This window comes from Stegodyphus dumicola, chromosome 7, assembly GCF_044657685.1.
Source record: "Stegodyphus dumicola isolate Sdum_Otavi_A_Nest chromosome 7, ASM4465768v1".
Lineage (NCBI taxonomy): Eukaryota > Metazoa > Arthropoda > Arachnida > Araneae > Eresidae > Stegodyphus > Stegodyphus dumicola.
In genome coordinates this window covers 146,131,652-146,159,475 of record NC_140774.1, presented here as the reverse complement: position 1 = coordinate 146,159,475, position 27,824 = coordinate 146,131,652, and the positions used below count along the sequence as shown (strand labels likewise).

Sequence of the window (27,824 nt, the reverse complement as noted above, 5' to 3'; positions counted from 1 at the left end):
CCAACTATCTTCACTGTCACAAATTGTGGCCGCCTTTTTTGCCGTGGATTTCTTTACTTCTTTTCTTGATATATAGCTTTCTTGCCTACACGTTATTTATTACCCATAAATTTATATTTTCTTCGGCAAACACGACATCTTCAATGTATCATTTGTCGTTTCTTCTCGTTGAAACGTGAGGCAACAGAGAATACAATTCTAAAGGAAAGTAATAATTCCTGACTTTTACATTCTTTAAGTTTTATGGTGTAAGATGAAAACAAAATACTTCCGCTGTACATGGGTTTCACATCTAGACCAAAAGGGCCTTAATCTATATACATTTAAATTTTAGACTTCGTTGTAAATTTCTGTAAACTCATTTTTATTTCGTGCTATGTGCAAGCCTTTGCATATTTATGCTGTTTTTTTTACTAAGAGAAAAAGAAATTTCCTTGTGCACCACAAAGCATCACAAAAGTCTTAAGAGGAAAATGTAAGAGAAGAAAAACACGTCAAATTTCAATAACACGAATAAATCAAACATATATGATTTCAAAATAAAATACAAAGAAAATTACAGTATTTAAAATATGCAAGGTAGGCCCAAGGCAGAGAAACAAATTATGACAGTTCGTTGGCCAATTAATGTAAATTAATTTCAGGCTACATTTCAATGAATGTTTTGCATTATTATGCAAATAGCAATCAAACGATAAGTGGAAGACATTTTGCTGAACACCCAGACAACAATGCCATAAACTGTAATAGGTCAGCTTAAACCATTCAAGCTAAACATTATTAAACTTTCCATGTCCAGACAAAAATTGAGTAACTTTAAAATTGGCCAAATATTAATTATTTTTTCAGTCTTCCTATAATAGCTGTAAATAACTATTAACTATATTGATAACTATACTGATAATAAATAACTATATTGATAAAACCATAATTCCATTATTCAATCATTATAGCAAGAACGATTTTGGAATAGCTCTCTCATTTCCATATATGTCTATGTGCGTGGGCACGTAGGCATATATGGAAATGAAAAAGAAAATGTGAAAAATACTGAACACCCTCCTCCAGTAGATCCCGAAGAGATTATTGAATACTAACAATAATATCATTACGTGAGATATTTTTAGGGATTCCGCGGAAGAGAGAGAAAAGGTATTTTTTAGGGATTTCAGGGAAAAGACTAAGTAGCTGGAAACATGCCTATCCTGGCTAAGTATTCACTTAATTGTAAAACTAATACGGAGAAGTTCAGAAATATAAACATTACATTCATTTCTAATACGAAATTGGTGGTGCTCAATTTCAACATCTTCCTCATAGATTACAAAATCAAATCCGACTCTGTCAGCACTTCTACTACCATTCGCATAGCTCATAACTGAGAATGAGTTTTCATCAGTATCCATATTATCCGAAATTTATATTGGTTGACTTACAGATGAATGAGGAAAAGCAAATAAAGGCAGAAAACGATCAAAATGAGAACTGAAGCGATTAGAAAGGTTAGCATTGAAACCTATGCATTGCAGAATAATCATATCCAACGGTAGATAGCCGGCAAAAGTGAAGACATTATTATAACTTAAAGTTCGATTACTCCTGATAACTTGCAGCAGAATTCATCTCTGAACTCGAGGCAGCCGATTAGAGCCAATCTTAAATTTTAGGAGCAATCCTCAAACCTCGCAGCCATATGAAATGAAGGGAGCAATAACTGGTTTATAAATAATTGTGCTAATATTCTATTTAACAGCAAAAGATGCAATTCCATTCAGCCCATGCTGAAATCATTACTACGTATTAGAAATATAAGAAATATGCATTTTCCAGTTAAATTTTCTGTCCAGCAAAATACTTAAATATTTAACTTCATTAGCCACCCCAAGAGGATTATTATTAAAGACTAATTGGTATCCATCATAAGTAGTATTATTACCGAACTTATTCCATCAGAATTCACAGTAGTTTTCATCGACGCTCTGATCATATTTCCGATTTATCCAAACCCTTTCACGGCATTTACTGGGGCCAGTGGAGCCTGTGATGTTGGAGGGGGGTCAGACTAAACGTGGATTTCCTGAGGCATAATCCTTACTTAGTTCCGGCGGCAACTGTGTACAGTTTAACGTCTTTAGCAATCATCCAAAGTGACTAAAGTCCTGGTACACGTTAAGTGACTTATCGTTGAATCTAAATAAAAATTGAAACTTTGGAAGGGTGTAAAAGGCCCTTTATTAAAACTAAATAAGAACAGAAGGCACACGTATGCTTACAGTTTTGTCAACCACTTGTGGAAGGTAACGTAAAGTAACAATAAGTCAAATGTAAATTTAAATTCAAATAAACTTATAGTCACATACTGTGCAGTAAATTTAACGCGAATTTGGCTCAGAACTTAACCAGCGTGAAATTTAACTGTTGGCAATAATAATGCATGGCCGAAAGAAAGAGCTTTTATCTAAGATAGCGACCGAGTAACGTGGCCAAGAGAGGCAGCATACACTCTTGGGAAACCTTCCTTTAAACACACGCGAACTAAATTTGCATTCTGGTGGGAAACCGGAAAGGGGTAGGGACAGTTCATATCGAAAACATTAAACAACTTGTTAAGCAACATAAAGGAACCTCACAAGCTGATTTATCTTTTACCACGATATTTTTTTAAAACTGAGATGTTTTTTAAATGCTTTAGTTTTGATAAAAATGTTTTATAACACGATAATTTAAGATTTGGGATGTTTTCTTTTTGCTTTCTTTTCGTCAAATTGCTTTGTGCGACAGCGGTTTGCCTTTCGATGTTTTTGCTGCGTTATGTTCAGTGGACACCGCAGCCACATGTGCATCGCAAAGTCCCATGATATCTCGAAATTTTGTTCCTCTTTAGACACATACGCAGGTCTCATGTATAGTGACGCAGAATAACTTCACTAACAACCATATATTGAAAAGGAAGTTTCCAGTAAGCACAGGCACGTCTTTCGTTCATTTCAGATGTCAATGCTTACGTAACTGTTTAAATTTTTTTTTTGCAGATATTTTTTACATCATGAATAATGTGAACGGCTGCCCTAAAATTAATGTCCAGGTTACAGGGGAATCCGGGTAAGGGGAATTTTCCATACTATTGATGCCATTTTTCATTAATGTGGAATTATTGATGCTCCGCACTAATGACTTCGTAAGTCTACTCACTTATGTACGACTCCTATATATGCCATCATACTGAATCATCGTCTGACGAAAAAAACCTATATAGATTTTAATCTTTTGTTTAATAAAATTCTTGAAACACAATATTTGCTCTTCATTAGAATATTCTTGAAAGTGGACCATCATCTTGTCGTGCGTTTAAACCTTAAGAGCTATTAAATAATTTTAATAGCTTTCGAGTAATTTCCTTTTTTGCTCTAATAACGAAATTCTGATGACATAATAAAAACGTTTCAGTATACGTTTCAGAATTGAATGTCGGCGATTATGTTTCTTAAACATGTTCATATTTGAAACAAACAGAAGTAAAAGAAACGCCCGTTGCATACAGAGAATTGTTAAATTTATCCAAATTTGTAAAATGGAATAATTATTTGAAATTTACTGTAAGTTGAAACTTCATCATGTGTAGATCGCAAGAATATGTAGCACAAATGGGGCTTTTTAAAATTTCATAATTTAAATTATTATATTACATTATTTTTTAAGCTTCTACTCTAAAGCACAGTGATTTGGAAACGAATTAATTGCTTAAATGTCATCTAAAAATATATCTATGTTTAACTGCAGTTCAATTCTTATGAAAATCGCACTGCATAATATATGTGGTTTTAAATCTGTAGGTGAAATTACAATTATTTATTGGAAATATTTACCTTTTTTACATATAAAACTGTATATATATGTATTAAACACATCTCTTAGCATTTAGTTACCAGCAGTAGAACTTAACGTTAATTTTATATGCATATTGGGCCCAAGCAAGTCATTTTAAAATGGTTTAAGGCTCTATATCTTATTTGTGAGAATGACCAGTAAATGCATTCACTCAATGGCCGAATTATCTGAGGATTTTCTGAAATCATTTGTGGATACTAAGATGGATGTTCACACCACATAACATCCTAAATATCTATACAGCAATAAAGAACCTAGTTTTTCATTTCCAATGCTTGCTTTGCATGTGTTCATTGACGGTGGCGATTAGTAGAGAACTGTTTACTGAAAATATATGTATTGCTCTTAATTATTCTTAGTGCCTTTAGTGGACAGTATCGTTAATTTACCCTGCATCTACTGAATAACACTGGAACCTTTAGTCATGAACGAGTTCAATAAGATTTTGGCTATGTTTCAGAAATTCAAATTTTAAAAGGAGTTTGCCATTTTGTTTGTTAATTAACTTCAATTTTCAGCCACTTTAAAGTAACTGCTAATGAAAAATAAAAATCTAAACTTGAAACTCAAAAATTCATGACAGGTAAACATTTTGAATGAAATATTAGCAATTAATAAGGGATGAAAATGTTTTTATTACACTGATAACAGTTGTTTTAACTGTTAAAGAGTTATTAAGAACTTTTAATTCTAAACTTTTATTCATTTAATTTTAAATGTACGATATTTGAATTAAGTAATTTAAGTAGATATATTTATTATTCTATCTCCTTAAGTAGTCTTTATTTCATAATTCGCTGTTTGACAACTTCGAAATCGATTATTTATATTGGTGGCATTTTTCTTGATTCATGGATTACTGAATTTTTTATGCTTTAACGCCATAACCTATAGCAAAACCATGAACATCGATTACAGAATTAACAAATCAATGAAAAGAATATTTATTCTAAAATAGTATTATGGTATTAAAAGCAAAAATTTACTACTTTTTATTTTAAAGCAACAACACGAAATAACACAAAGAAACAAGTCTCACTTATGTATATTTTAATAGATGTCAACAAGATACATTCAAATACAATTATTACATTCAGCAAGATTGTACACAGACATAAAATACACAACAACGAGATATCAATTTATGTAAGAAGGAAAAACTGCTGTATTTGTCTATATTGATTTGCATCACTTCAAAATGAGCCAAAATAGTTAATAAAGTTCTGGAAAATTTGAGAATGAGATTGAATGTATATCAAATTTACAACTTCTTACAACACTTTCATACATTATAATAGATTTCAAATTATTCCAGTGCTTTAAAATACAATATTGATTTTTATAAATATTAATAATGTATATAGTATATTAAAGCTAATTTTAACTTAGCAAGTAAGATTTCTGGTAATTCATTTTATAATCATATTGAATGCTTAGAAGTCACTATGTATGAAAGAGATAAATTTGTGATCGTGGGGGCTTCTATTCTTAGTTCTCCTTCCGAACATAACGTGACTGCTATAAGATTTTCGGCGCTTATGACAATATAAACATGACAATTTTTAGATTTTCTCTGAAAGCTTCAATCTCATCAGAGATAATCTGCGCATATTAGCATATCCAAGAAACAAATTAATTTTTTTTAATGGCAATTTTTAAAGAAGCACGTGACACTAATTTTTTTCGAAAAATTACACAATTCTGTTCTAAGCTGAGGCATAACGAAATGTAGTAGCGGTGAGTCACATCCTAGGGTAGCTTTATGTGATGTTGCAGTTAATGGTTTGGGGGCTTTGCCGGTCTCTGGCGGCTATGTGTAATTACTACTATGAACCAGTTGTTCCCTTGATCTGGTTTAGTTTAGATATTTTAAAGGCGATGTTTGCCAATACAGGGAGCATCTAAAGGGCATGTTAATCTGTTGCTGATTTTAAAAATTGCTGTTTTGCGCTCTCAACGCCTCCCGCAAGTGCACTATCTTTCTGAGTTTTATAGAAGTAAACGATTGCAGCATATAATTGAGAAATATTATAGTATGATAAAATGATATTTGACTCCAGACAGTCTTCATCATAGTTCAGAAAATATTCCAGCTATTACAATCACATACATTTTAATATATGCAATATTGAGTGTCGTTAATTCATAATTTATGTTTATATGCGATAGTGTCTAAGAGCTCATAGTAAAGTAAAATCTTCTCTGCATTAAACCAGAAAAGGTTAAAGAAGACTTGAAGGATTATTCAATCTACGCATCCTTTATATAATAAATATTTTAAAGTAAGAGATTTTAGACTGGATGGAATTAATTCATTGAAAATTTTGCGTCGAAATTCAAATGTGTTTAAAAACAACTTTATTTATTCAGAAAAGCTATACTACAGACATCAAAGGTATTCAGATGAAGTGCAAATATGATAGCGAAGTGATGACATACGTTTTAATAAAATTTGAAACAATATTTATTGTAATATCTTGATTAGATTTGCAATGAATCTAACCTGCTTTATTTATTCAGTATCACGATTATTTCTAACTGCACTGCTTAGTGTACTGCATTGTATTATCTTTTATGTATGCAAACTTTATTGGCTTACCATAACTTTTAAACATTGAATATTGGTTCCATTACGAAAATGGTATTTTACTACGCTAAATTTGGCGCCCTAAAGGAGTGCGTGATATATTTGTGCATAACACCGTGTGTTGTTACAAGCACCGTTTTAAATACAGAGAGGGGTTGAAACATTAAAATGCTACGAAACGGATTCAGGGCAATATGTTTTGTTATATACATATATAAAATTATGCTAAAGACATCAAAATCCAATACACAGTACATACATTTGAAAGTACCACTATTAACATATAGACAAGAATGCCATAACATATTATTTTAATCTAAATCGGTAGATTTATACCTAAACCATTTCTTGTAAGTAAATCCTTGAATAGAAATTAAGAAGCCTTTTAAAATGCATATAAATATTTTGAAATACACTTCCGAAATGTGGAAAAGTGTTCAAAGCATTTACAAGGGAAACGAAAAATAAATAAATAATGGTCAATGCTTTGCTTCCAAATTCATTTTCATAAAATCATCCTCATGGTCAAGAAGCTCTTCTTCTTTTACCAGCTATTACGTAATACATTTCGAAAGTAATCAAATATGTTTGACATTTAGATTATCCTCTAAACTCTTATAAATTATACAAAGAGTATTAAATTCTGTCAAATTTAATAAAATTTGACATAAATGGATTGAAATTTAAATTTTGAAAATAGATTTTTTGTTAACGGTGGATTAAATTTTCACTGATTTATTTAAGTATTATATTCCAAAACTGATGATTAAATGCTGTATTCTGCTGTAAAAATAATTCATACTCAATTTTCGGTTATCTAGGGCAATAATGGCGAACCAACAGCATGTTTATATAATCAGACTGAAGGCAACACGCCGAATAACGATTATTGGAGGTGTTAAGATAACAACGTAATATTCATTAAATTTCAGGATTAGATTCGAAGATTCAAATAAAAAAATTTTCAGCTGCATAACTCGGATACTTGCCAGTACCGTAATTTAATTTCATTGTTATCGCCCGAGCAAATGCTTTTCTTTCGTCATTTGCACTTCTGCAACTGAAGAAATGTTATATTCTGTATTTAAACCTTCGAAACAAGTCTTGAAAATTTATGAATATTATGATGAATCCTGTTACCTTAGCACCTCCAATAATCAATAGAATGCTTATTAATAACTTAAAACGAACTAAAACAATCTGACGTTGCTACTTGCTTTGGATGTGAAGTGCTAAAACTACCTGCCTTCAACTTTACTCTTCACGAGTAAGACTCACTCCCCCCAAAACATTAATAATTGTTAGTCAAATGAAATGTAGTGTACACCATTTTTTTTCTGTAACTATCGAAATCACTGTATGAAGCAGGATAACATATGGTGAATAAGTCAATACTTCAGAAATCAGACTTTTAAATTAAACTCAGACATTTTTGTCGACATCGCAGAATAAACTCTTATTTTCTCTATAGCAAATACTTAACATTTTATCATTTCTCTTGCTACCTTGGATGGTAGTGTGATTAGTAGAAGCTGACGGCTAAGACCAGAACTGAGGATGCTGCTTCAACTGTCGTATAAGGCTTCGTTATATGCGACTGTCTCTTCTTGATTGCAAGATTTGACTGCCCTCTGTAGCGCGTCCTCACAACGTACATATAAACGACAACGTATACATCTTGATTGTGACATAATCAAATGCCCGATGATTTCAGCCACTGCCAGTGATCCGGTGAAGTTCCCTGCTATTGGACAAGGTGCGTTTTATACTAATTTCCTCACTATATGCTTTTGGATGATCACAGTCTTTTCGTCCTATATTAAATGTGCTGCAAGAAAGTACTTACAATAGTGAAATTATTGGAATAATCATTTTTAATGCATCTGATTAATTTTACTCATATTTATTTTTTTTAAAATCTGTTGTGTCAGTACGTAATATATGGCATCGCATATCAATCAAAATTGGTAGTTTTAATGTATAAACATGTAATGAATTGTTTTTTCCTATCCCAAATTCGCGAGTGGGATTAATTAATTATCGAATTACCTAATGATTCGCCATTACTGACTAAATATATATACTGCAAAATATTCTTCTGTTTGTGCTTTATAAACAAAGAAATGTTTGCACATTTCTACTGAATCACAAGCTAAAAATAGGGCGCCCTATCAATGGTTTTCTTCACCCTTGCAGAAACAGCGAAATCCAACATATTTAGATAATTTTTACATGTTATTCGTGTATAATAAGTGAAGTCTCCATTGAGTTCGGGTTCGTAGAATTCTTATTTTGAGCTGACGATAACATTTTGAGCTCGGTTTCAGCTTCCATTATTGCTGTTTCTTTGGTACTTCTTCGGCATGACCTAATAGAGCATTCTATTCCGCCATCCGTCGACTGCCTCGACCGACCCATTGAAAGTTCAGATGTAGTGGTGACGGAAGACGGGTGGACGTCCAACGAATAACGTAGACGGAAACGGTACATGGATCGGCGGATGAGGTCAATCACCTGCAATGTGGGAAATAAAATGATTATAAAATAAATAACGACAAATATTTCTAAATTTACAGTACTTCAGAAGAATATAGGTAATTGAAAGTAATTCGATCACGAAGGAAAAATAACGGATAAAATTTAATGTATAATTTATATTCATATATGAGCTTCTTAATGTAATCACTTTTGTCTAAGGCTATTTTGGTAACATTAACCGCATGATAACACATTGAGACAAAATATCTTTCGAAACAGCAATAGAATTTAACTAATTTAACACAAATACATTAAGAAACGTATATATAAATACTTTCATACAATTATCCTTAGAAAAACGCAAAAATATTTTTATGAACTGTTGATAACGTCTTTCACGCAAAAATTCGTTATGACCTGTTCATAACATTTCTGGACGTTATTTGACAGATGTGATACCCTAATATTAATACTTGAAATGCATCCCTTATTCATTGGAAGAGAACATGTAATGTAAAATTTTAAATTAGGCACAAAAGCAGCCTTACTTTCGCTTAGATGTTTTCAGGGGATATTTTCTCCAAGAACAGGATATGAAACTCTTCAGAATTGTTTTGTTCCTGAAGAAAAGGGATTTGTGCCTGATGCCCCTCAAAATCTATAAAATTATTCAAAATGTATGCGAAACTAAAGTTGCTCTTTTATCTAATTTTAAATAATTTACTAAAATCGAAAACAAGCTGTTTGGTGACTTAACCTCTTGCTTGGCGATATTTTTCACTGGTCAATTTTTATGATCTGCTATGATTTTATTTGGCGAATTCATTTCTTGTTTGGCGACTTTACTTCAGTTAAAAACATTATGCTACAGAATTTTGATAAAATTAACCAAATCACAGTAAACGATAATTTTTCATGTTTTCATATACAAACGATATTCGATAACGATATATGAATAAAAACGTTAACCGCAATCATATTAAGCAGTACCTACGCTACAACAAAGATAAATAAAACTTTAAATGTCCTCTTCTTTGCGTCATGTTTACGCTCATCTGTAGTGAATGGTGCTTATTCATCTCTAATTTATGATCACAGCGCGAAATTCGATCAAAAAACAGAAACCGAGATAATCTATGTAGAAGAGAAGATATCCTGTATTCTTGTAAATCTATTGGCGACACAGTTTTAAAATTTTCATAAGCATTTTAAAATATATTAAGATTTTACATATTTAAGGGAACAGAAAATACCGCAATAATCTTCCTAAAATTAATGCAACAGTGTAAAACCAAAACTAGTTAATAATGTGGGATCTTCGAATAAACTGGAAGAAAAATACAAAGTAAAACTCAAAGTTAGGCAAAACAACAACCGTAGATTAGAGACTTTAGAAACAACCGTAGATTTTGAATAAATATCTCATCTTCAAAATCGGTAGAATATAAGAAATCTACGACAAATTAAGTTGGTTTTCTGTATAAATTTTAAAGATCTTAGATATTGAACATAAACTGAGTGTTTTAGAATGTTACTTTAAAATTAGCAAGATTAGATCTATTTGTATAATCTGATGGTTCTACCAAAATAATTGCATTGGTTCGTTATTTTGGGTTCTGTATACAAGTAAAGGAATTGGAAACAGCTAGTTCATACGCTCTGCCTCCAAATACCGCTCGGAAAACGAGTCTAGCACAGTATCACTGTTTAGTGTGAGAAAAATGCACTTCAAAGTCAGTGTGAAATGATTGCTCAATATGAAATTTAGGAGAAAATCTTGTGATTTTCTTAGCCCAGATTCTGTGCGCTGGAATGTACACTGGTGTGCAAAACTTAAGCAACAGCAGGGCTTTTTGCCATAACTCCACGAGAAATCAACTGAGAGACATGAAATGCAGAAATGAAGGAGAATATTATGTACGTAAAGGATGACGACAGCATCGGAGCTGAAAAAGGAATACAACGCATACGGTATGGAATCAAACAAAAACAAGCTTTATTAAACGCATAATATCGTGACTCATGATTGTCTATCCAAGAGGAAGAACAACAAGCAGATGTTCCTTAATATGGGATATGCCCTCTCCTCACTGCAATGGTTGCTTCGCACCGTCTCCGCATACTCAGAACCAGCTGGTACAACATTTCTTGCGGTAGGAGTGCCCATTCCTCAATCAGTATCTGTTTGAGTTCTCCGGAGGACGTAAGCGTGCTTTAATGCGTCTCCCCAAAACATCTCACACATATTCCATGAGATTTAAATCTGGGGAGCACGCTCGCCAACCCATTCGAGTGATATCTTAACTTTCCAGTAGCTCCTCAACAGCAAAAGTCCGATGTGGCCGTGCAATGTCATCCATAAAAATTAAGTCTGAGCCAATGGCACCTCGGAACAGACGCACATGGGGAATGAGTACCTCCTCACAATAGCGATCCCCGGTTACAGATCCTCTGTCGAAAACGTGGAGCTCAGTTCGCCCGTTCAGCATAATGCCTCCCCAGACAAGAACTCCAGGACCACAGTTACGGTGTCTTTCCTTGATGTTACTTGAATAAATCCGGGTTCCGACCTCTCTCCAAATCAAAACGCGTTCAGAATCGCTTCTGGTACTGACCCGACTCTCATCCGTAAAGAGGACAAGACTCCATTGATCAGTTGTCCAGTTTTTGTGCTCTTTGCACCACTGTAAACTGTGGCGTCGGTGGCCAACTTTCAACGGGATGCAGCGTTCAGGACGGCGGGAGAATAGGCCCCCTTTGTGAAGGCGTCTGGCCACAGTAAGCCGCGACACTTGTCGCCCCGTTGCTGTACAGAGGTGCTGAACAATGGCGCTTGATGAGTGCTGTGGCTTCTTTTCGCCTACAGGACGATATATCGGTCATTCCCTGCAGTTGTCGTCCTCCGGCGGCCACCACCAACCTTTCTAACAGCTGTACCTGTGGTTTGGAACGCTTTCCAAGCGCGCGAAATGACACTTTTGTTGATTCCGAACTCTGCAGCTACACTAGTGACAGTACGCCCCTCCTCCAGCTTTCCGATCATTCTTCCACGTGTCCAGGTGATTTCTTCTAGCCATATTTCACGAAATGACTCACTGGCACTCGCAGCGAATATGTTGAATTGCGTCTCCGTCCTTCCTTTTATTCTACTGTTGAGCTGCGCGCGCCGACTTCACGCGTTTTGTGTACGCTCACGTCGCCTCTGACATTTCGTTCCTGATATTTGCATACGCATGACGTTTCTACTGACTTACGTGTTCATTGTACTGATCTCTAGATCTCCTTTTCTGCAATTTCATGGCTGTCTGCTAAATTTTTACATTGTTGATTAAGTTTTGCAGACCAGTTTAGCTTAGCTAAGCACAGCAGAATAATGATTACTATGGAAGACTGGATAAATGAATTTCGGCAAAGCAATTCAAGGCTTCTTTGTATAAGAGGAGAGTCATGGATGAATTCCGTTGCTATGTCTTTCTTCAGAAGTTCTACAGTCCGACGGTTGACTGCATTAAGAATTTTCTTAGAGTATCATGAAAAAAATTAAGTGGAAATGATTCGAGAGCATTCTTTAACTGCGCTTTAAGAATGTAAAATTTAAAAGAGATCAGTCTTCTTAGATCACTGCTCTATTCTCTCTCAGAAATGCTTTAAGAAAATGGTATGTGCAGACTTTGAAGCATCAGAATTTGTACCAAAGGACAGTATTAAAATTGAAAATCCACTGAAGATACGTTCCTCGAAAATGGTGCAAAATAGAGAATGGTAAATGGAGTCGCCTTCATACAGATGCAGGATTTTTCCACTACTTTTTTGCAAATGTGGAAAGTTTACAAGTTTCAGAAGCCACAAAATTATTTTCTCGAAAATAAATAAAAAACCTATGCACTTTTAGAACTTCATTAAAGCATTCTTTAATATGAAATTTACCCTGTAAAGTATTTCAATCGGATTTACGATTAAACAATTCTTGAAAGGAATGCCAAATTCCATGGATTTATTTTAAAGAAAAGCAAGTTGATTAGACATTCAGGTTATAAAATTTAGCCATTTGATTTCAGCAAAAAATATATAAAATACTCCATATAACAGTTTTTAAATAAAGCTTTAGTGAATAAATTCATATTTATTAATAATATATTTAAAATAAAGGGTTCTGTAACATTGGAATAGCCTTAATGATTTTGAAAATTGTTAAAAATTATTTGATCTTTAAACTACTTTCTCCCTACGAAAAGAAGTATAGAAGCTGTCGAAATTTAAGTCAGTATAAAAAGTGAGTTTCCTCAAGTAAAATACTTGAAATTTGCATTTCGACAAATATAATTTCGTACTTTACTTATGTTTTCAAATTGGTTTACGTTCGCAATTCCCCATTAAAATATTGATGATTATTATCGCAAGTAATTTTAATTACATCGTTATGAGCTCATTTCCCCCTTATTAGACAATAACTAATAACATTATCACTTATGGTTTATTTGCAGTAGAAATGTATAGATTTCCAAATGTTTTTTAAAACATCGAAGATCACAAAAATTACTGCAACATGGAAACTTAAAATTTATTTTACATGGAACCTTTTCTCAGTTAGACTCATAGGTCTACAACCCATAGTTAAAGAGATATTTAGCAGTTTAACGTTTTTTTAAATGACCTGTATATTAATTGATTAATGATTTAGATTCCTTGCATTGTTCCATTTATGATAGATAATTAAATTAGTGTTTTTAAGCGTAGAGATATACAACATGTTCTTGGACAGTGCAAAAATTTCTAATTATTATCAACAGATAGCAAATTATGCTATAAAATAATGTCACGTTCGAAGCTCATAATTTGTCAAATTAAATTTACATAATACATGCAATAGCTATTTTCAGCATGATGTTATATAAAATAAAAAGCAAGTGCTGTTAGGTAAAAGCAAGAAAGAATGCAGTACAGAAACATAAAAGCACACTGATTGTCGAAAAGACATTCAAAGAAAAGCATTGACGTACACTCCAACTGCTTAGCGGTCTACCATTGGAGCTTCTTGTTCGCAGCTTCAGAACGTACGGAGCGCCTCCAGTCGGATGACGCTGTAAGCTTCCGCTGTAATCGTAGTCGGTGGAAGGATCGCATGAGAAGACCTTGCACCTGGCCAAAAGGCGAAAGGAAAAAGAAGAGAAAGTAAGGCTGATGCATTAAACGCACCAAATAAACAGGAATGCATGCAGTGAGAAGAGAAGAACATGCACAGCAAGAATGACACAAATAAAGAAATATAGACTACTTTTTATCTTCTCGTTGTGGCTTATCTGACTTGTATCACCTAATCATAAGAAGTCCATTAATTTTTATCATAGCAAAAAGCACAGGTCTGAGTCTGTAGTTTTTATCAACCTTGAGCATCCCATAGGTGATTATAAAACTCTGCACAATTCGACTCCAGTTTTGAAGGAAAACACCCCAGAAACAGTCCGAGATCTCCAACCCCTCTTTCTCTACAACTAAACCACTCAAAAGGACTTTCGAGTCGTCGTGCATTTTGAGTGCCTACATATCGCGCAGGCATTGTGCACTTAAAATTATCCATTCCTTTTCTGTGTTTTGAAAGAAAGCCAAAGATACACCATCCAGGTCAACTAACCACTACACCGACTAGGAGGACTAATTCTTATTTTAAATCAAAAGGTGTGATTTTATTTCACAAATGTTCAATAGAATTAATTGCAAATATTTTTTCAATTACTGTTAAATATGTAAGATTTTTGCAACTAACTTCTAATTTTAGTACAAATTATTTCCTGCAGCTTCTGCGTATTCTGTCGGCTTTCTCTAGAATACAAATTAGGTTGAATTCTTGAAATTGAAATTAATTAATGAATTTAGAGGTTAAAATAAAAAGCTTTGGTTATGCGTTAAAAAGCAGGTTATTATCTCAATCGTCCGTTTGAATGCTGTTTTATTTTAAGACAGTGACTATTTTGAATTTATAAGGGTCTAGGTTTAGTAGATGAGGATAGCTGGAGCCAGCCGATTTGACGTTGAAACTATTTATTGCTCTGTACATATTTAAGCAATTTTTAAACATAAATAAATTTTATTCATAATTGTTTGAAAGAAACTTTCGTTTGAAATACTGTAGATGTTACCATGTGTATTCAGTAAGAAGGCACTTTATTTATGTGTTAGTGCTACAAATACATTTCCAATTGCATTTTTCATAGATTAAGACATCGGATTATATGTAAAGTTAAATTTGTAACGACACACGGAATTGTTCTCGAAAGCTTTGCATTATGGTAATAAATTAGGAAAATGGAATAGGAAAATAAATTATTTCTTGAATATCTCCATGAATTTTGCACATAAATTATGCACTTTATCCTTAATTCATTGAAATGTAATCAATATGTTAACATATGGAGTACTATAAGAAAACATTTTTTTATTTTTGCTGAGCCCTACCAAACCCATTGATTATAACTAGAGATATAGGTCTGTATGCCAGTTTTAAGAAAATGCAGACTGTAAACATGTTTTCAAACACCTTACATATATACAACAAAAGATAGTTCGATTTCTGTTAAAAATTCTCAAGTTTCAAGGAAAACAAACCATTTATAATGAGTAAAGTTTCTGGAAAAAGTAAATAAACACATCAAGAACTAATCTAAGTATAAGCTTCAGAAATTTAGGAATTTAATTATCTTTATACTGAAACTGAGTTTACAATCATTAAGAAATGGCTTTCTTAAGTAATATCAAAACGATATTGCATTTTAATTAAGAAAGGAAAAATGAGTAATTAAAATTGACATTGCTCCCAGTATTAGATAAATTCATTTATACTTATTGTAAGTAAATGTAATTAAGAAGAAAACTTTAAAGTCATAAATATACATGCGCATTAATTTATCATTTAACATTCTTAAATAGTTAAGTATTAACATGCAAATTTATAAGATGTTTCTCTTTAAGATTAGTTCTTTACTTGTGTGCAATCACAATAAAACCATTAAGTAAACAAGACTTTGCCTCTCGTATTTATTCATCGCTATTTACAGCTTATTCTTTTACTGATTAAAATCTGTAATTGATTAAAATGCAATACGAAATTTCTGTTTAACAGAAAGAGAAGTGAAGATATTAAGTTTTTCACAGTATAGTATATGAAGAAAAAACTTTTCTTCCAGTGTGATTCGAACGACAGGTTTTCAACATTGTTAACTATTGGATATTTTGACTTTCTCTCCACTTATACCACGATAACACGTATGGAGAAATGCCTTACTTACTCAGAGAAGGTATTTTAGAGCAGAAAACGCCAGCTCTATAGAAATCTTTCCATGATGAATATAGCAACTATAACTAATAAAAATGGTGCATTTCCTGCCATGTACTTCATGAATTTCTTTTTGACGTACACTGTAAGCAACACGCAAAATATATATAGTTACATTGTAAGGATCTTAAGTTTTACTAACATTTATTTTATTTTAAATCTTTACTATCACTTCTTATTTTCTACTTCCGGCCAGAATTATAAGCGTGAAGGAGTTTATGCAAAGTTTGTCTGGCGAACGCCAAGTATTTATGTGTGGCCTTTTTGCCAAGCGAAAGAGAGAGGAAGCAGTGAGTTCGAAGCAGGCCGCTTACCTTAGAAGTTACGCAGTTGCTATTTGCCTTCCAGGCCAGAGGTTTTAATCCTCTTGATAAATTAAACGTATTGTAGTGTTCACAGTCTCTGTGCTACATACGCTTCCTGTTATTATAAGGCCAATCTTACACGTGTATTATTCTAAAGTTAAATTAGAGTTTAGTTTTATTTTGATATCTTTTACGTTAGACCCCGAGTGGAGGGTCATTGTATTCCGAAGTACGGAAGTCATTGTATATAAAGAAAAATAAAGGGTTTTGTATACCCTTCGTCTGTATCCTGTCTACTTACTACAATTAGTGAACATAGCTTTAGTAAGCTCTCTGTTCCTAGTCAGGTTCTTGTATGTTTCCGAAGAAGGTTAGAAGGAACATTGAACCTGATAACATTTCTCCTCGGACCAAACTACCAGTGTTCAGCGTCTTTACCGCTGGGCCGCTGGTGGGCCCATAATATAAGGGAAAATGCATGGTTGTTGAATTTCTACTTTGAGCCGCAAAAATAAGCAAACAAGTTGCGACATTTATTTAAATGTTATTATTAATAAACCAAGATCCCCAGCCGGCGGAAGTGATGTCACAGAAAAGGAACGTGGTCGAGCTATCTTGAAATCACATGACAACCGCATGTCCTACATACGTATTTGAATGACGTGATATTTGTTCATTTTTATTTTGTAGCCACCACAGTACGTTTTTTCAAAGTTTTTATTTTTGTCACAACGACGATTTTTTTCCAAATTAGTGGCACCGATCTATTGAACCACGCCTTTAGAATTGCATGAGGTTTAATTTAATTTCTTTTATTCTTAATGATTTAATCTGTCATTATTTTTAACTAATTCCATTATTTATTTTAATATCATTACAATTTCCCCGAAATTTAACAAGTTGGGATTTGAACCTGCAACCTCTCGCATGCGAAATGCGCTCGATACCAAAAAGCTATGGTTTGTCCATTGAGGCCGGTTGTTTGACCTTATTCGGCCGTGAAAACCATCATAACATCACTCGTATAGAGGATTATGATTGCAAGAAGTCTGTCCGAACGTGCCGAAATCGTTTCCCACATATAGGACAGCGAACGAGTAAGACTACTCACGGTCTCCCTAAAAATACAGCTTTTATTTCATCGAATCAGCGTGTTTGTTTGTGAAATTGGACTTACATTTATTTTGGCTTTCGAAATCATTACTTTTAAGTTTGCTCTTTACTGTTTTAAATTTAAATTTTTCTCACAATTTAGGTTTCTTTTCTTATTTTGCAAACATATTTTTGATATTGAGTCTTTCTCTTCTCGTTCTTACTAAATTAAATTTATGAATTTTTCATCCCACTTTTATAAGTTTCGCATACTAAATTTTATCGCATAACAAGCGAATATTTCAAAAAATCTGATCTGTACACCACATGACTTCCTTGTAAGGAATATTAAATTATACGCAATTTTCCTGCATTTCATTTAAACATATTGAATTAACAGTTAACGAATTTTGAATTAAATCTACTTCGTCGATAGCGCATAAATCACAATAGAATAAATGCACTCTTTAATGATACTTCAGCGCTAGATTCACTTAACAGCGCTACATCTCATTCATTTTATAACTCAGAGTGCACAAAAATCAGATACATTCCGCAGGAGAAGAAAAACAAGAATGACCTTGCTTGTTTACATTAGTTATACGATAAGTCACGTCATCTATGAGGTCATCTGCAATGTTTGTTTACAAAAGCTATACATAAGTCACGTGATCTATGAGGTCATCGGAGTGTATTTCATTATATCATCTGAAGAATTATCACAAGTTCTATTCAAATACTATAACAAATCTAAAACGATGTATAAAAGAAATTAAATAAATAAAAAAGAAACAGTTTTTCATAGACGATTCAGCGCCGCTTACCTAATGCGCATGCGCTAATAATTAATTCAGTTCTCACTTCGCTACAAAGCAAAAATATCTAAAAAGTTAAAATATTTTCATAAAAAATTGAAAGATATAGAAAAACATAAAACAAGTAAAGTTAAAACAATTTAAAAAATAACAATTAAAATTACAGTTTCTACGCAAAAACAAGCTAATAACTGAAATGATAATTCCAGGATGAATTAAGCATAATTTAATTCGCAATAATAAAAGATGACATTACTTTGTTTTTGCCAAGCTTAGTTTCTCTAGACTGGCAACAAATCCCCTATTCTGCTAAGTTTCAAATGTAAACAAATATGGCTGCTATACTAATCCAAAATTAGGCTTAGCAGCACATAACAAACTTTTAAATTGTTAATAATTCTACAATTATTGCATTCAGGTTAAGTAAAGACATGAAAACCTTAACCGGAAGATAAGAACAACATAATTGAATCATTTCTAAAGCAAAAAATGCACAATTTACAAACATATAAAAATAAAGAAACTGAGCTTATTGAGCGGGGAACAGAGTGGATATATATATATATATATTTATATTCTTTTGGTGCTACCGATTGCAACCAAAATGGGAGGTGCACATCTACATGTTATAGCAGTCCTATATAAGAAAGTTCAACGTTCTGAGCATACTTTTTTTGAGTTATGCGAGATACATACATACACGCTACGAAAAAATCTCTCCAGAATTCGTTTTAAATCAGTTTTATAATTTTTTAGGGGAAAAAAGTCCTTTATTCTGCCCTTATGTATGGATATCACGCAAAGACATCGTTAAATTGCTTTCAATAGCGGTCAAAATGGATATTTACGTTGAAGTATGATATCCGAAATTTTTCGTGATTACAATACTTACTTTTTACTTCGTGCAAGGAAGTAATAAGGTCATATGTTTCCTCTTTGTAGGAAATTTCAAATTGAATTTCATAATACACAAAAGTCTTTACAGTAATTTTAGTAAAATCTCAAAGGTTAAATTTTCATTTGGCAGTTTGGTAGGCTGGGATTTCATTCTATTAAAAAGGAAACATTCATAGCTTATTACGAATAATAATTTACACATGTATTTTTTCTATTCATTTTTGATTAATTTTCATATCATTTGTTTCTCTTCGAAATTTTATTCGTAGTCCATTGCTAATATATTACTAACTTTGGCTTTTCTAATGCATTTAATATGTGACAAATACTCAGTATAAAACATTTTACCTGCTTGCACAATGTATTGCATTGATAGCCGGTGTCATGTTTTAACTTTTATTGTGTATCAGAATAAACAATGAAAAAAAGTTTCACATTCTTTTTCTCCTGGCAACGCAATTTCAAACAATATTGCACAGATCTCTTCACTGTGCTTTTCAAGTAAAATCTTAAAAACTAAACTGAATATTTCATTAGTAATTTGAAATTTTTTCAGCTATAATCTGCTCAAAAGAGAAAACGTGCTTCGTTAAAATATATGCAAAAAAAAAAAAAAAAAAAAGGTTCTTGCTTTGAATCTAATTTTATGTTTCATTTTGGCGTGTTTTTTTCTCTATTAAATACAGCAAAATGTTGCTGCAATCCACTTCTCTGAACTTTTATGCAGTAATTTTTAACGACGTAAACTTCGAAGTTTTGGTTCAACCTGCGCAATCACAAACCTTATCGCCAAAGAATACTTTGTTGAGGATTAAAGAAGGCTTAACAAGCGCATTAAGATTAAAGCAAACAACTTCGAAAGTATGTAACTTTCATATATATTGCATTGCAATTATGCTCATGGAAACAGTCTTTCTCTCTTTTTTAATAACCTGCGCAGCTAAATATTATCACCCCCACACGTTGTCACCATTGTATTTTACGATCCATGTATTGCTATTTTTCATGACGTTTCTCTTCCTATAAGCATCCTGCTAATTTTTGCAGACACAATGGTAAGCATGACTCGTTTTAGTTTAAAAAATGCAAATTAGCTATCAAGTGTTTTATAGATTACTTTTTAAAAACGTATTTCAAATTTGAGTAATATTTCTAGTGCTTCTGAAATTAGAAATGATATTAGCCAATTGCTTGCTTCCTTGTATGCTGTATTAACGCTACTGAAAAATAACTATCTAATAGCTTTTCATCAAATTGATTTACCAAAAACCTGATTAAAATTTGATTGACATCGACTACTCCCGAATTTCTCTCAAACTGCTGAAATTCATAGCATTTATATAAATACTCTGTTTAATTTACATTTACACAGTCATTCTTAATCATACAATTGCTTAGATGGTGTTTTTTGTGATATTTAAACGATGACCTTAGTTTTCGGTTTTTCTCTAGATACCTTTTATAAATAACCTGGGACTTCACTGTCTTATTACGGGAAATAACGCACAGGGATGAATCAAAGAGATCACTATTGACACCTTAAAAAGAAAGCTTTGATAAGTAAAAGCAAAGTATTTCACGGAAGGCAAATCTTCCTTCCTGGGCGTGATAACTAGCCACCACTAACGACATAAATACACAATCGACGAAGGCCGCTCCTCTGAACTTTCAAAATATTAAATATTCGTCGATGTAAGCTTTAGCATTAAGAAGATATTAATTTTATCAACCACTTCCATAAAAACAAAAAAGATATGCAGAGCTTTCATGAATATCCCTTAAATTTTAATGCGGAAGGTAATATTTCAACGCCACTCTTATTTTTCAGAAAACTTGCATATTTTAATATAACTTTGAAAAACTGTTTCAAGAAAATTTATTTCAAGCAGCTTTAATATATTTTAATCGATGGCTGAAGAAACGTATATATTTGCTAATAAAAAAAGTGATATATCAGGCAAAAACTTTTGGTATTTTCTTTAGAGTAAAAACATAGAAATTTCCTTTAGTTTAGTTAGCATTTCTTCCTTCATGTTTTTAGTTACAGATTTTTAGAATTATTATTATTAATGCTAAAAGACGCATTTATTTTTCTGTTAATAGATTTATTTGATCGTAAAGTAACAGAGATAAAAAAAGGGCAGAAATTATTATTCTTGGAAAGGACATAAAGATGTAAATCGTTAATAAAAGGAACGAAATTATTTTCACACATATTTAGTATAAAAAGTTACATGTTTTCGAAGTGTTTATTGTCAATGTAAATGTGCCAATTACATCTTTCAACGTTTTCCTAAACAGTTTTGTTCAGTCCCTTTCGATATGGGTAATCAGGAGGCTCGTTACAGCATTCTTCGGCTCAGAAAATGACACAAACACGCTCAAAATTGTAATTTAATTTAACGGAACAGATGCTGAATACATAAAATATCCTATTAACGCTTAGATCATCCGAACCCCTTCTGAAGAAAGCAATATTAGTATGGATAAATTGAAGCAACGTTTATATACATCGATATTTTTTACGCGTTATCATCAGCTGAACCAACAGATATTTGGTTAATATCATTAACAATTTTCTCAGTAATCACTTAGCAGTTTTTTCTCAATGTATTGCTTCCATGATCCTGACGCTTAACTCCAGAATTTACACCGAAGACTTGTTGCAATCATCAGCATCTTCCAAGCACATTTGAACATTAACTAAACCCTTGCTAAAAGATCTTGTGCTAGACAAATAAATGCATTATAGGTTATTTAAATTGTTTTGTGGTGTTTATATTAGTTTAACTCAATGAACTTAGTAGCAGTTCTTGGATTCAGCTTTCAATCCAGATTAATTCATAACATTTGCCTCAAGAGTATAACATCTACCATGAAAATCGGTTCTAGAACAACTGTAAGGACGTGACGTCATTAGATTAGAAACAACATTGTTTGGAAGTACACTTGTTTCCAAAAATTAAGAAATAGAAAAATCACATTAAATCGGCTAAATATAGTTCGAAATTCTTTAAATTTAGCTATCTCACAGATAAAAGCAAAATAGATTATGCAACACAGTGCAGGAGCGTTCTGCAAAAGAATGACGCTGCCATTGCTTTACGTAAAAATGATGCAGCTTAAAATCAGCTGTTCAGGAGAGAATCGCTCTTTAATGAAAGACGGTATATTAAACAGTTTCGAGACAGCCAAACTGTAAAAATGAGTTCGAGGCGACATTTGCCAGCAGAATTACATTATAGACCCATAAGCCGATTAGAAACAGGTCTACGACAGTCTGGAGAAGCATAATGGCTAAATCTCCATCGTTCTGGGGTACGTCGATGGTAAAACCAATTTCGAACTACTAAGTCAACTCCTTGAAGACCTACCGAAGATAGGCCAAGAGTTATCATTACCACAGGTGACCGGCATCTGTGACTTAGTACACGTTGCAATAGACTGCAACTCCATTTCTCCTTAGATGAGCGCTTATTTGTGATACAGGAAGTAAAGTATAAGTCATGACAGTACGCAGAATGCTGCTTGAAAGAAGTTTGCGTGTTAGGCAACCGGCACAGTGTGTCTCGCTTACCTCCCGCCACCGGAGGGAGTGTTTGAATTGAACAAGTAAAGTGAATTGCAATTCTATCAATCCCAAAGATAATTTACTAATTCATTTTATATCAGTCTATCGCATGAGTGTTATAAAATCATAAAAGCAACGTATATGGGCAAACGAATATCTAACAGTGGTTCATTGAATATGCTTATAGAGCTTCTAGTAATCACACGAAAAAGTTAAAAAAGAATTAATTGGGAAATCAACAGAAATAAACAAAGTCATCCAAGCTTGCAACGAAGTAGCAAATTCTTAATTACCCTATGCATCAGAATCCAAAACGATCCCTCGCCCGTCATTTTAAAAAAATGGAGGTCAGAAAAACCTGTATAGTACATACTAAGTATATTTTCTAAATTTATATATTCAGATCTATATTTGTCAGATACTGACCCCATTTAGGCCTCTTCACTACAACTGGACGCAGATATTTGAAGTGACAATGCCACTGTCATTGTGAGTTTGCTCTTCGTACTATAGTAGTCGAGCAAGATGTATTTGACGTCGCAGCACAATTCCATTGCGTTACAGCCACCTTGATATCACTAAGAGCTGGCTTCAAATTATGTAGCTTCATTAAATGTGTTATGCTACTTCACGTGTTTTATTCGTATGGCATTGCGGAAAACAGCCATTCCTACCGTAAGTTTCATACTTATGAATGCTGTAGCGATCTTACAGGACAATATTTCTTGAAAGGCCCGCCTCGGATGAAGACATAGGAGAACAGGTGGTGATGCGTCTCGAGGAGAGGAGAAAGCAGACAGGCGTCGCCAGATTACACTTACTCTGGACTTGATGTTGTGAGGTACGCGGTAAAAACGCTCTCGTATGTTTCGATTTAGAAATGCTGTAATGTTTACCTACGCGCTTAAGTAATTTGTATTAAATAAATTCTAACTTGGATATGAAAAAGTTGCTTCTTATTTTATGAAGTTTTATTAAGCATTCTAATGATATATTCAGTACTAGAAACTCCTAAATTGATGACCCGGTGTCGCAGCACGCACATGGACTGAAAATGGGGAATCTTATTCCATCGACGAAGCACGAGGCTTGAATGAACTTTACCTCATCGGAGCTTACAACTAGTCAGTTTCTCGTCCGAAATATTCGATTTATTTGATGAAATAGAAAATAACGACAGAGATCAAGCCACTGGAAATATAGCACATGTAGCGGTGAAAGCTCCTCCCTTCTGGTGAGCAAATCCGGAAATCTGGTTCCTGCAGATGGAAAGCCAGTTCGCGTTGGCCGGTGTAACGGTGGAGTGCACAAAATTTCACCACGTAGTTTCCGCTTTACAACCTGAGGAGTTAGCGGTTATCGGAGACATTATTCTTAACCCTCCAGCCGAGGCTCCATATACAGCGATCAAAACCCGTCTGTGTACGCAATATGCAGATACAGAAGAACAGCGGCTCAGAGATCTTATTTCCGGAATGCAGCTTGGCGACAGAAAACCGTCACGTTTCTTACTGGAGAGGTGAAGTAAGGCTGGCTCACGAATGAGTGAGGATCTTCTTAAATCGCTTTTCTTGCAATGTCTGCCGACGCATGCACAACAGATTTTAATTTGTATTAAATAAATTCTAACTTGGATATGAAAAAGTTGCTTCTTATTTTATGAAGTTTTATTAAGCATTCTAATGATATATTCAGTACTAGAAACCCCTAAAAATGCCATTACTTACATTTCAGTATTTTTGGAACGTCCACTCGGGGGCTGTTAAAAACATTCCTTGTAGAATGAGCAATAAGGTAGGCAATTTTACTCACGTCCGTGGAGATCATTAATTCAAACGTGCCTCCTGAGTGGTGCTAAATGAGTAACAGCTATTGCTAAGGCGGTTCAGAGTAAAGCATTTAGAATGCCAGAGCTTTCATGAACTCCTTGTAAAGACTACATCTCTTATGTTCCTGTCATTGTTGTTAAAATCTTAAACGTTTTACTTCTGTTACCATGTTCATTTTTCCTGATTCTTTATAAATAGTTGTTCTTTTTATTTTTTATCATTGTTCATGAGTGATATTTGAGCTGTTTTATATGTTTGGATTTATATTTCCAATAAAGCCATATGTAACAACAGAATGAGCAATTTTAAGATGTTCTTTGCATTTTTGCCACTTCGAAACGCAAGCTTCTGTGACACCATACTTCTATGATCCTACACGACTGTTTGTTGTTCCAGCATGGTCAAATAACCCTGATTTTGAAATTTGCATCGCAAGTCTCTATCGCCGAACCTTTTACGAAGTTCGATACTGAACCTCATTGCTCATCTCTACCATCCTTTACATACGAGTACCCGCCGAATAAACTTAAAAACGTTAGCGGACATGCTACCTTTTCTAGCGTGGTATTTAGACTTTAGTGCAAAATTCAAAAGGGAAATCTATAACATCTCACAATAATTGGTAAGAAAAGTTTTCGCCATAACAAACGTTACGCGCTATAGCCCCACAAGAATTTCTGCGTACTGTCATACAACAATGCTAATACCGCATGCGAATATTTAGTGCTAAAATGGTAGGTGTGGCAGAGGAGAAATTTTCAGATAATGGAAGCTAGTGGTACTTAACGTTCAGTAAAGAAAACAAAACTCTACATAATGTGTCGTGAATGCAAGATAATTCCACCATTTTCGGCGGACAATTTAGGGAAAACATATCTTCTTGGATTCCGATATACAAATACTACTAATGATGCTTGGCTCAACATTAACATTTACACAAAAAAAATCTGATGTGTACACCACATGACTTATTTGTACGGAATATTAAATCATACGCATTTTTTTTTTTTCATTTCATTTAAACTTATTGGATTGAATTAAATCTACTTCGCCGACACCGCATAAACCACGATAGAATAAATGCATTCCTTAAAATTCACTGTAGTATGTGTTTACCGTAGCGACATTCTGGCGCTAGATCCAATTAACAGTATTATATTTCGTTCATATTATAACTCATAATGCACAAAATTTACATCATTTAAAGGATAGAATTATCTAATTGTTGCCACATGTTCTATTCAAATACTATAATAAAGCTAGAATAATGTATAAAAGAAATTAAGCAAACAAAACTAAAAAGAAACAGTTTTTCACAGACGATTGAGTATTTCTCATTCAATTAATTCAGTTCTCACTTCGCGAGAAGGCAAAAATACATAAAAACTCAAAATATCTATATTAAAAATTACGAAGTAAATCTTAAACACTTATTTCCTCGAAAAAATTCCAGAAAGGATTAAGCATGATTTAATTGGCAATAATAAATGAAGGCGATATCTTTGTTGTTGAAAAGCTAAGTTTCTATAGATTGTCAACAAATCCACTAGTTTGCTGTTTCAAATGTAAACAATCAATGGCCGTCATGAAAATAAAGGCTTAGCGGCACTTAAACAACATTAAAATTGTTGATAATTCTAAAGATATTGCATACAAATTTACTAAAGGCATAAAAACCTTAACGGGAAGATAAAACCAACATAATTCAATCATTTTTAAAGCAAAAAATGTACAATTTACAAACATATAAGAGTAAAGAAACTGAGATCAATGAGCCGGATGACAGAGTGGATATATATATAAATATATTTATATACTTTTGGTGCGGCTGATTGCAACCAAAATACGAGCTGCACATCTACATGTTATAGCAGTCCTATATACAAAATTTCAACGTACTGAGGCTACTCGTTTTGAGATATGCGAGATACGTACATATGTACGTACTTACGCACGTACGTACATACGTTCGTACAGACGCCACGAAAAATTCTCTTTAGAATTAATTTTAAAGCAGTTTTATATTTTTTTTTTTTTGGAGGAAACGAGTCTTATTTTGTTCTTACGTACAGGTATCACGCAAAAACGTCGTTAATTGCATTCGATAGCGGTCAAAATGGATATTTTCGTTGAAATATGCTGTCTGAAACTTTTCGCGATTACAATACTTCCTTTTTACTTCGTACAAAGAAGTAAAAATTATATGTTATTAGAGACTTGGATTATCGAAATTACATTATTTCTTCTAAAACTGTATACTTACAAGTTTCGAAGAAAAGACCCGAATTTCTTCTGTTAGTAAGTAAATTAGCAAACTAAATCAAATGGGATATTTATTTAACAATAAGCTTAAAATCAAAAGCCTTTAATTCAAAAAAAAACTATGGATGAAGACTTTTATTATCATCATCAAAATCAGCCGTTTTTCAGATTCAGTAATTAAATTTTGAGCTGAAATTAAACTATGAACGCTAAAAAAATCAATATTTTTACTTCCTTGTATAAAGTAAATTAAGTACCGTAATCGTGAAAAGTTTCGGGTATAATAGTTCAACGAAAATACCCATTTTGACCACTGTCAAATTCAAGAGATTATTTTTTGGTTTGACATCTGTATAGGCAGAATAAACGAGCCTTTTCTCCAAAATGGGCTGTAAAATGAATTCAGAAGAGATTTTTTCGTAATGTCTGTACGTATGTACATACTTATGTATGTATCTCGCATAACTCAAAAACGAGTAGCTTTAGAACTTTGAAATTTCATATATGGGACTGCTGCATCTCCCTTTTTGGTTGCAATCGGTAGCACCAATGTGTATATATATATATATATATATACACAAACCTATGTACCCACTTTGTTACCTGGAACGATGAGCTTAGTTTTTATTATTATATGTTGGTAAATTACACATTTTTTGCTTTAAAAGTGATTGAATTGTTTTGTTCTTATATTTCGCTTAAGGTTCTTATGCCTTTAATTAATCTCCATGTAATAGTTGTAGAACTAGACACAATTTAAAAGTTGTTTA

At 33.1% G+C, this 27,824-nt stretch overlaps 1 protein-coding gene across 2 annotated transcripts in view; it reads right to left on the bottom strand.

Annotated features, from left to right (window-relative positions):
• Window positions 1-4,923: 4,923 nt before the first annotated feature.
• Window positions 4,924-27,824, bottom strand: part of LOC118189561 (calcitonin gene-related peptide type 1 receptor-like) — a 501,544-nt gene continuing 478,643 nt past the window's right edge. The window contains exons 14-15 of one of the 2 annotated variants that reach the window (XM_035360189.2): window positions 13,954-14,092; window positions 8,855-8,989 (exon numbers count right to left, since the gene is read on the bottom strand). In XM_035360189.2, coding sequence (XP_035216080.1) covers window positions 13,973-14,092 — 120 coding nt within the window. In that variant the 3' untranslated portion in view covers window positions 8,855-8,989; window positions 13,954-13,972. Of the gene's footprint in view, window positions 8,990-13,953; window positions 14,093-27,824 lie in introns of both variants that reach the window. The other variant, XM_035360181.2, reaches the window with a different exon arrangement.